This window comes from Neofelis nebulosa, chromosome 3, assembly GCF_028018385.1.
Source record: "Neofelis nebulosa isolate mNeoNeb1 chromosome 3, mNeoNeb1.pri, whole genome shotgun sequence".
Taxonomy (NCBI): Eukaryota; Metazoa; Chordata; class Mammalia; order Carnivora; family Felidae; genus Neofelis; species Neofelis nebulosa.
The window spans coordinates 202197281-202207890 of NC_080784.1; the positions used below are offsets into that span (position 1 = coordinate 202197281).

General features: G+C 59.6%; 1 protein-coding gene across 2 annotated transcripts in view; it reads right to left on the bottom strand.

Moving 5' to 3' along the window:
* CRMP1 (collapsin response mediator protein 1) overlaps positions 1 to 8021 on the bottom strand; it is a 76782-nt gene extending 68761 nt beyond the window's left edge. Inside the window, exon 1 of one of the 2 annotated variants that reach the window (XM_058723128.1) lies at positions 7559 to 8021. In XM_058723128.1, coding sequence (XP_058579111.1) covers positions 7559 to 7939 — 381 coding nt within the window. In that variant the 5' untranslated portion in view covers positions 7940 to 8021. Of the gene's footprint in view, positions 1 to 3233; positions 3620 to 7558 lie in introns of those variants that run through there. The other variant, XM_058723129.1, reaches the window with a different exon arrangement.
* Positions 8022 to 10610: the final 2589 nt, after the last annotated feature.

The window sequence follows — 10610 nt, forward strand, 5'->3', positions numbered from 1 at the left end:
CGCAGTGGGCTCCAGAAACAGCTCTAGCTAAGTTAATCCCTGGCTGTGCCATTAATTTTTTACAAAGCTACACATGAAGGAGCGCCTTGTAAATATTTTAAACAACCTTGGGGGGTGAAGCGAAGCGTTTCTGCTTTTTCCCTCCTCTCTGTCGGGTGCTCTGTTCTCTCAGGAAAAGGCTGAGGTGGGAACCAGAGGGGAAGATGCCCGCTCACCATCAAGGTGGGTAGAACATCTTCCTAACTCAGCCCTGCCCTGCTTGAGATGTCCCTTTCTCCTCTGCTCAAGGTACCCTCTCCCCTATCTCTGGATTCTCTGCGTAAGCTGGAACCTTATCCCGATTGGCCAGATGACCACGCTGAGGCTCACGGGGGCACAGAGTGGCCAAACATGAAGCAGGTGGGGTCCTTGGGGACGAGCTGAGAGTTTCTCTTGGTCTTTTTCCAACCCCCAAGGCCCCTCCATGGGCCACGCCCACCATGGCTACTGGAAACATCCAGGATTTGTTCCCGATGCACAGAGCAGACTTGGAAGCAGAGGTTGGATTCCCACAATGCGGACTTTCCTTCAGTTTCTCCAGCATGCCGCACTCCTCTGCCTCTGGGCCTCCCTCCACTCAGGCAGAAACAACCCCCTCCCCCATCCTTCCTGTCCCCCATCCCAGGACTAGGGTGAGTTTCTCTGCTGTGGTTTCCACCAGGCTCCTCGGTGTCCCCTTACGACAGCCCCCACACCTTGGTGCAACTTCAGGCGGAAATGTTAGTCTTTGCCAAACTCTGGGCAGGTAAGAGCAAAAAGCCCACCTCCTTCCTATTTGGCCTCACACCCCGCACAGTGCCCAGCACAGACCAGCGCTAATTTAATTTACCGAGTGAGTATGACTGCACAAGCCGGGGGTGCGGCATCAGGAAAGCCACGGTGCCCCCCCACCCACTTAACGGCATTCTGGTTCCTGTCACAACATGGACATTATCAGCAAGAGACCCTCAGGAAGCCGAGGGTCCTGCAAAGGGGCTCCAGTCAAGTCCATCCTCTCTGGTTTGCTCTTCCTTTAAACCATAGATCTTCCTGGATGGAGTGGGCTTATGTGGACCAAATAAAACACAAGTGTTCATCAAGAGCCTCCTTCCCAGGAACTAAGTATAATTCTCAGCATCTCCTTCCCACTTCTCCAAGCTATTGAAGCTGTTGGAACCACTCCACTGGGTTCTCTTTGACACACAGGCCGACTACTAGCTTCACACAAACACTAAAGCAGCAGAATCAGCCAGCAGTCCCAGCTGCACCTACTATGTGCCTGACACACACTCAGCGCTTTGCCAGAGTTCTCCTGGATGCTCATCGGTCCTGGAAAGTGGCCAGCGTTGGCCCATTTGGGGTATCGGAGCATGGAGGCCAAGAGAGCTGGCAGAGCAAGGATGAGCAGCCAGATCTGTCTGGTATGGAAGCCTGGCCAAGTCACCTCCACTCAGCGGGTCACAGCAGGAGGGCAGGGTGGTTGCCGTGTCCCTGAAGACTGAGAACTATTTGAGTCTGGGGCACCTTACAGACCTGCCTCAAAGATCATCCAGCCAAACTACCTTTTTAGAAACCAGGGTCCTGGGGGTGGGGGGTAGACAGACCTTCCATGGGCCACAGCCACAACGGGACCCAAGGCTCCAGACTCATCTGTCACTGCATCCATCACCTGCACTGCCATCACTTGCCCTAGTTCCCCTCAGGGGGTAGGGCTAGAGAGTCCCAAGGCAGGGACCTGGTTCAAACACCCTCCCCTTACACTTTCCTCCCACTTGCCTCGCCTGGGGTCAACCAGACCCCTTCCAGTGACTCACAGGCAACTAGAGTGTTAAAGGACTGGCCACTTACACCTTCATATCTCAGAAGGCAGGGATCATGGATGGGTTAGAGATGGTCTCTACCCTCAGGGGTCATACCTCTGGACACAAACTCACCAAAGGTCTGCTGGCAAGACCTGAAGCTGAGCCCAGGAGGGGTTTTCTAGAGGAAGACTCAGACCACAGCTGGACAGGAGGCATGGGGGGCTCTCACCCAGCCTTCCTCTCACCCGTGCCCCAGCCAGTGCTCCAGCCTCTGGGAGGTTTAGGTAGACAATGCTGCCCTCAAAGGATTTATCGAGAAGACTCCATAAAACAATGTCCACAATAGACTGGGCAGGTGAATGGGAAGTGTCCGCTCCCTCCCCCTACCCAAGGCTGCCCTCCTGTAGGTGCCCTAGGGCTCCCAGAGGCAGGATTCTGTGTAAAGGAGTAGGAGTAGACTGGGTTTCCTGTCCTCAAACCTCAGGTGTCACGCTGGAGGCTTCTATCACACCTGGAATCCCACCTCCCAGCCCCTGGCTACTCCTGCACCCACCACCGAAGGCCCACTGGCTTCCACAGCGCCTGTGGGGCGCATCCTTCGGGGCTGGTTTGGCTCCCCTCTGGTGCCAAGGAGGGAATGGGGTGGAGGCCAGGTCTCCGCACCGCTGCGTCCTCAGCCCCCAGCTCCCCACCCAAGACAAAGCAGGGATCCTTTGTTTCCGGCCACACCCAGGGACGGCGGCGGTAGGCTCGGGCCCGCTGCTCTCCTACCCCCCAGTGTTAACCCTTCCTGGGGCCACAGCTGCCAGTGCAGCCCCGAGAGGGTTATTTTTAGCCGCGGTGAGGAATGGGAGGGGCTCCTCCATCATGGCGCTGTTTCTGGGTCCAGACTTCCACTCCATCAGTACGGGCAGGGGAAGGGGGTGGAGGGTGGGCAGAGGCATTTTTCTTGCCTCTGGCATGGAAGGAACTCAGCGGCGAGGCGCAAGAGCTGGACCATGCAGAGGCCGGGCGCAGGCCATCGGCCCTCCCCGCCCTAAGCCCGCTCTAGGGCCGAAGGGAGGGGTTCGGCCCCCCGCGCCCCTCCCTCTTTTGTTCAGCGCCGCATCCACCCGGTCCACGCCACCCTCTGGCACTTCCCGTGGCGGGGGGGGGGGGGGGGGCGGCAAGCCCGCGGGGAGAGGGACCCGAGACTCCGGCCCCGCCTAGCCGTGCGGGGCTCCCCCCACCACCACCATTGTCCCCAGAGGCTGGGGGGAGGGGGCTGCAAGGCTGAGATCAGCCCCGCCCCACCCGCCGCCACGCAGGAAGCCTCGCGGGCCGCCCCTGCAGTCCCCCCGCGGATCCCGACCCTGGCGGCGGCCACCCCCAGCCCACAAAGAACGGCGGGGCGGGGGCGGGGGCCCGGCTTACCGTGATGTGCGGGATGCTCTTCCTGCCCTGGTAAGACATGGCCCCGCTGGCGCCCTCGGCCCGGCCGGCGGACCTGTGGGGCTGTCTTTTCGCTCGGCCCGGCTCTCAGCCGGTCCCGCTCCCCGCGGGCGCGGTGACAAAGGCCCGGGAGGGCAGAAGAGAGGGACGGAGGCTCGGCGCCCGCGGCTGCCCACGCGCCCGCTGCCCCGGCTGCTCGGCCCGCCCGCCGCCGCCGCCGCCGCCGCCACCGCTCCGGCTGCCAGCACCGCCCGGCTCGGTGAGGAGGGCGGGAGGAGGAGGGAGAGGCGAGGGCGGGAGGAGGGGGCTACAGACAGACAGCTCCTCCCGGCGGCGCGGAGCCGAGCCCGATTCGCCCCTCTCGGCTCGAACCAGGAAGCTCTTCCCTTCCGATCCCCCCCCCCCCACTCCGCCCTCCGTCCCCTCCCTCCCCGCCAGCCGCCCAGCCCCGCCGCCCCCCGCCCCGCGCACACGCCCTCGGCTGCGCCCCGGCCTCACTCTCGCGATTGCAAAGGTCTGGTTTTCAGGGTGCTTTTAAATGCCAGAGACGGCCTTCGGCTGTGCAGACGGAGCCACAGGTGTGCGGCACCGCATCTGCGGGCCTCCGGGAACAGCTGCGCGGGGGAGGGAGTGCGGGGCGGGCGCGGAGGACCCACCCGAGCTGCTGGGGGGTGTTCGGGGCCCTCTGGACCCGGCCCAACGACTGCCCCCCTCCTGCCTCTCGTGCCGCAGCCTCCGTTTGTCCATGCGCCGTGCACACTCCCTGAATAGAGGAGTTAAATTAAGCACTTTTCCGTCTCCAAGGCCTGCAAGCAGTTTTATTCAGGCTGTACCCTCTTCCTCAACATCTAACCCCAGACAAAGGTTACCCATCTCCCAGACACCTTGGCAACGGCTTCTCCGTAAAGCCTTTCCTGCCACCCTCCCCACTCACATCATTGAATCAGCCTCCCTGAGGGCTGACCAGGAGCCCCACTGCCAGGCCGATGGAGTGCAGCAGAATGAGACAAGGCCCTAACCCAATTAATTAATGGCTGGCCGGCTGCACCCTCTGGAGCAGCTTCTCCTCACACAGCAGCCTGGCCCTGGGGCCACCAGGTCACCCCCATGGTCTTGCCTACCAGTGGTTGCCTGGAGGGCCGGACCACTGGCACTAAGGTCCCCACAGACCCCAGGAGAGGCTAGGAGACAGGAGGGGAATAGGATGTCCTGCCTCCCAGGGTATAGTGTACCAGAACCCCAGCACCCCTGACCCAGATGTTCCTCTGGGGACAGGTGGGCAGGAGGCCAGTGCATAGCTTAATAAACAGGAAAGGAGAAAAGAGAGAAGACGAAGGAAGCAGGAGTCCCAGCAAGCCCCCACAGCCCTAGACAGGTGCCCCAAATCTCCAGACAGAATAAAATGCTAACTTTCTCTGCCATTCACTTTCTGCCTGCAACATACTAACCCACAGTATATTTTAGAAGACCCATCTTCTTTACTTTCAAGTTGCCACCCAGAGGGAGGGTGTGCTAGGGGTGGTAAAGCCCCCACTAAGCAGGTTGAGGCCTGAGGCCCTTACCTTCACAGGCCACCTAGAGGCCAGTCACCCAGACCAGGACAGGAGGCCAGAGATGCCTTGGCCTTGAAATGGAGGTGGGGTTGTAAGTTCACAAAAGAGAAGCATCTTAGTATTCCAGGGACGCTAGGCCATAATTTTCCCATTATACAGGTGGGAAGTTAGGGCTTACAGAAATAAAATGATATCTCGTTTATTTAAAGTATTTTAGCTACAGCAGCACACTATCTGGAGGCCAGGTTCCCGCACACCTTCTCTAGAGCTCACTCTCCTACATTCGTCCATTCAGCCTGGCCTCTGGGCTCGAGCGGTTGGTTAAATCCTTGTTGGTGCTTGCATTCTCTTCCTCAGCGTTGTTAAGTCCTAGGTTCCACGTACTGGGACGTCCCCAGGGGCCACTCAGGGCAGGGAAGCTCCGGGGCTGGGGACAAGACCACGTGCGTATCGGGGGAGGGGCACTGGTTCGCGATTGGCCAAACAGATCTCTGCTCCCAAGCAGACTTCTCCGGTACAAAGCGCCGCAGTCGCTGGGCCTTGGGCCTCCGCAAACGCTGCGCCGGCGCTGCAGAAACCCCTCCTCCCTCCCCAGGAGAGGGCTTTCTGGGCCGGGGGAAGGGGGGGGAGCGGGGGGGGGGAGGACTCCCGGCCCCATACCCTCTGCAAAGCACTGGAGCCGCGAAGCCTGCCCCGGAACCCAAGCCCTGTGGCCGCCTGGTCCACAGAAAGTAAAACGCATCCTCTAGGGAGACCGTGAGCCCCTTGGCTCCGCAGCCCCGAACCTCGAGGGCTCTGGAGCCCTAGGCGCGCTGGAGGCGCCGCCTTTTGTCCAGTCCCCGAGAAGCCACCGAGAAAGGGAAGAGAGGGCCAGAGGAGGAGGGGGAGGAGTGGAAGAGGTGAAGCGACCAGCATAGCATCCCCAAGTGCCTAGGCGCGGCTGCGGAGCCGGCCCAGGCAGAGCCTGGGGGCGACGTTGGCGCTGGTGACATTGACCGTAGCTTTGTCAGGGACGCACTTCCAGACTGCTCGGGACGTGCACAAAGCTCTCTCGCCGTCCTGATATTCCACCACGCCTTATGGGTGGCTGGGAGAAAAAGGCCATCCCCATTTCACAGGTGGAGAAGCTGAGGTTCAAAGGGCGAAGTGCCTTCCTTGGCTTGGAAAGCAGTGTTTCCCGGTACTGACCCCAGTTTCTGGACCCGCAGCCCTGAGACCTCCGGCAAGGGCTCAGAAGCCCGGATCCCAGGTGAGGTCAGCCACCAGGTTAGGAGGTGGTGAGGGAAGAATAAGAAGGGGCAGGGAAAAGAAGATGACTCTCTTGATGTCTCCCTCCCTTGCCCCCCACCCCCTCACCTCACACACCATCATTGTAGACCTCCCCCTTTCAGGGAGCCGGATTCAGGACCACGGAGAGTTCCCGAGCTGCCGGAACACCAGGCGGAAGGCGATCGGGAATGGGAGCAGCAGGAGACCCAGTATTGCGTCCCAGCAGCCCCGGGCTGGCCCCAGCCCCCACTCCTCCAGGAAGCCCTCCCAGATTTGTCTGGATGGAGCTCTGCTTCCTCCCTCTCGCTTTATTCCTTTCATAGTATTTAAGGGGAGAAGGGTTAATAAAAAATGATAGTAAAATTCAAAAACGAACATTTATTGAATGCTCACTGACTACCAGCATTAACTGATGTAATTCTCACAATGAATCTATCGCCCACCCTGGCCTGGGGTGGGGCCAGCGTGCTGAACCAGGACTCCAGCACCAGGGGTCTGGGGCCTGAGCAGTGCTCAGACTCCGAGTTCCCTGCTAAGCTGACAGCTCGCTGGCCCTCGGGTGCTCCAACTTCCGTTCCCCCGGCATCTGTCCCCGACCCTCACACATACATCCCAAAGGTGTGCTGTCTATCCATCCATCTTCCTCCAGTTCCCTGGCGACCTCTAGCTTAAGGGAGAAGAGCTATAGGGCCCACGGCCTGGCATTCCCTCGCCCTAATGCGCCTCCACTTCCGGGGGTAAAAACCTCCAAGTCTAGGAAGCTAGAGACTGGGGTTCAAACCTCCGCTCTGCCTCCAAGTTGCTCTGTGAAGAGAGCACACTGGCGTCGTGCTGTGGGACTCGGGAGCGTCCCCTGAAGATGTCGGTGCTTGGAGATAGCAGTTTCTAGTTCTATCTGGCCGATCCCGCTAAATCTTTAACCAAACCTTTGCCCTAGAAAGCACAGAGGGAGCACACAGGAAAGGTTTCTTTCAGCTTTAACCTGTGTGACCACAGGCGTTTCACAGAACCTCTCCCAGAGCCTGGTACACAGTAGGTGCTCTATAACGACTGATGAGTGCGTGAAAAAATGAATGGACGAATGCGGAAAGGAGCTCCCCTCCTTTTCACTAAGCAGAGAATGGGGATCCCTGGGTTAACTTCACCCTAGAGGTCCCCTCGCATTTTAAGGGTCCATATGGCACCTTGGGCCAACTTACTTTCTCCTTCTCAGAACCTTGCTCTTCCTTTCTGCAGAAGAGGAGCGGGGGACTGGATCTCGAAGGACCCTCTGGAGTCTCACGGGCTAGGCTGGCCAACCCCAACCAAATCGCACAACCTCTCCGACCCTCCGGGGTGATGGAGTGGGGGAGGGGCCTTCGGGAGCCCTCTCAAGCCTGGGGGCAGCGGCTCCAGCGCTGCCCTCGGGCGGCTCCACGCCCAACTGCCCCGAGGGCCCCGCCCCCCCCCCCCCCCCGGTCCGGTCCGCGCGCGCCCCGAGGGTACCTGGCCATTGTCCCGGCCGAGTGGCAGGTCGCGGGGCGCGGGGCATCGGATACGCAGCGCGGGGGGTCGCTCTTCGCGCTCGCCCGGCGAGCTGACTGCCGAGCCCGAGAGCTCGCTCACGTCGCTGGCCGTGTCCTCGCTGCCGCCGGGCCCCGGCAGGCCGACGGCGTCGGGCCGGCCAGCGCTGCGAGGCGTGCGCGCCGAGCCGCGGCGGCCCACGCTGTACGCGTCGAAGTCGATGGTCTTGTTCTCGTAGGCGCCCTCCACCGCGGCGAACATGCCGCCGTACTTCTGGCGCGGGGTCTGCGCCGCGCTGCCCGGCCGCGCCAAGTACACGGGCAGGTCGTCCTCCGTGTTCCACGCGCGCCGCCGGTCCGCCATGCCGGTCCAAGGCCGGCCGCCCGCCCGCGCTCCCGCCCGCCCGCGGCCCTGGCCACCGCCGTGCGCCGCGCTCCGCGCTCGCTGCGGGCCCGCGGCGGCCCAGGCGCGACTGCGGCCCGGGGAGGGGCGGGGCGGGGCGCGCGGCGGGGCGGGGCCGGGGCGGGGCCGGGGCGGGGCCTCCGGGCGGCTGCAGGCGAGCGCGGCGGCCGGCTACAAAGGACCGGGGGGCGGGGCCCGCGGCGGGGGCGGGGAGGGACAGTGACGCGCCGGAGCCGCAGCGCCGAGGGCGGGCCGCCGAACCGCAGTGCCCTCGCCACACCCCCACTCCCCGCCCCCAGGCCGAGCGCAGGGCGCGAGGAGAGCGAGGGGTGGGAGCCTCGAGTATGCACACACACACACACACACACACACACACTCGCGTGCGGGCACACACACTCTCTTCAGGCACACACAGGTTCGCACTAGCACACCAGACAATTACGCCATACAACACGTGAGAGATGCACAAATCCGCTAGCGCACACACCACAGTCCATTCCACTCAGCTCCCCAGACACACTTGCACACACGTACAAGCTTGTACATATTCCGAGCCAATTACACACATCCTCGCCGTAAATTCTCCTAGTCACCCAACACCGCCAACCCAGCAGCATTACGCCGAAATTAACTGCGCAACCTGAGAAGCACTCACACGTTGGACCCAGCATTCATTCACTCCTCGCTATTCTACTGAGTGCCCGCTGGTGCCTAGCACGTGTTTGGTGCTGGGGACAGTGCTGTGGACAAAACACACCAAGTCCTGCCCTCTGGGAGCGGACGTTCTAAGGAGGGAGGAAGCAAGCACACATAATGTGCCAGGAGGTGCTAAGCGCTGGGAAAGATGATACGGCAAGACGAGAGGGCCATGCGATGGCCCCATGCGCTCAGGCAGACAAGAGAACCACGTTCCTGCACGGGAACGAATGACACACACATACACGTTGCTCACTCCTACAACACCCACTCCACACAGACATTGTCACACACTCATACCCAAGGCAAACTCACAAGGTGACTCCACACAAATGCACTCATAAACCGGGTCAGGACGCCCACACAGAAATCCACACCAGAAATAAGGAAAGTTGGAAGCTTAAATAGGAACCCTCTGGAGAAAGACACACAGAGAGATAGAGGAACACGTACATACACACATTCTCCTGTCAGTCACCCAGACAGATACATATTCCCCATTCTAAGGTCACCTCCCACCACCCCTTGTACAGCCTATCCTTAATGTGCCAGGAGCTTGCAAGAGAGGGTCCCAGGCTTCCTCTGACTTGGGCCACGTGGGAGGCATGGGGTCTTGGGGGTCATTCATCTGTGTCTCCCCTCAATCCTTCTTCGAGGCCAGGCTCCATGTGCCTCCCCTAGATACTGTCCCTCATTTTTCCATGATTATTATCAGGCAGAAGGGCCTGAGAGTCTCGGGGGACCTGGCGATCCCAGCTGCTCTTTCTGGACGGATGGAAGCACCAGCTGCCGATCCTCTGCAGGCGAGTCCCGACAGGCGGCATCTGGGGCTGGGTGGGGACCGCAGCAGGGGGCAAGAGTGCTTGGCCTCACACCCCAGGTCCTTCCTGTTCTGGGAGCTGTCCCTTCAGCACCAGGTCTGGCCAGTTCTGGAGTCCCAGACAGCCGGACTCATATTCTCATTCTTGTGACTGCCAGAACCCATGTACTGATCACTCCAGGGCTACTGGCTTCATAGTAGCTGACACCTCCCCACATTTGCTGTCTTGCAACCCTGTAACAAATTGCCCACTTGGAAGATGAGGAAACAGGAGAGGAGTAGTGAAGCAGATGTCTAGTGCCTCGGATTGTACTGCTACTCAGCCAGGTCTGGAGCTCAGTGGCCATTTAGCAAGCCCCTTTTCCATGCTGGAGACATAACAATGAGTATTTATAAAGCCCTTGCCTTCAAGAAGCATATATGACTGCAATGCAGGGAGTACTGGCCATAAAAAGCGTAAGAACAGAGAATATCAACCCCCCCCCACTCTCTCTTCTATCCACCCCATCCTCCATGCTGCCCTCCTCACTCCTTTGTCCCTGAGTACCCTGGACAGATTTCTGTCACAAATAATCTTCTTGAGGTCTGGAGGACTCTAGGCTTCACTGCTAGTGTTTTCAGTAAAAACTTCCATCTGTCCTGGGAAACACTATTCCCAGTATATCCCAGGCAAGGAAATCTCATATTGAAGCCCACCTAGAAGCTTCTCCTAAAGCTTCACAAATATTCATGGCCACTAAACCCATAGAAATACCAGAGAATCCAAGAATATGAGTTAGACTGAACTTTTGAGGTCAATCTTCCATGCTTGTGCCTGCTCTCAACATTTTGAGAAGGCAGTCTCTCCTTGCTTAAATACCCCTCGTGCCAGAGATCCCACTGCTTTCCAAGAAAACACTTCCTGCTGTAGGAAAGGGCAAGGCAGCTGTCAAGACTAGGAGGCAGTGGGACAAGGAAGAAGGAGGGGAAGTCACCTTTTACGGAAGCAAGAAAGGAAAACAATAGCTCCCCTTTACAGAGAGTTTACTACATGCCAAGGACCACTGTGGGCACTTTACATATAGTAATTGTTTTAAGCTTCACAGCAATCTTTGATGTAAATAGCCTCATTTTACA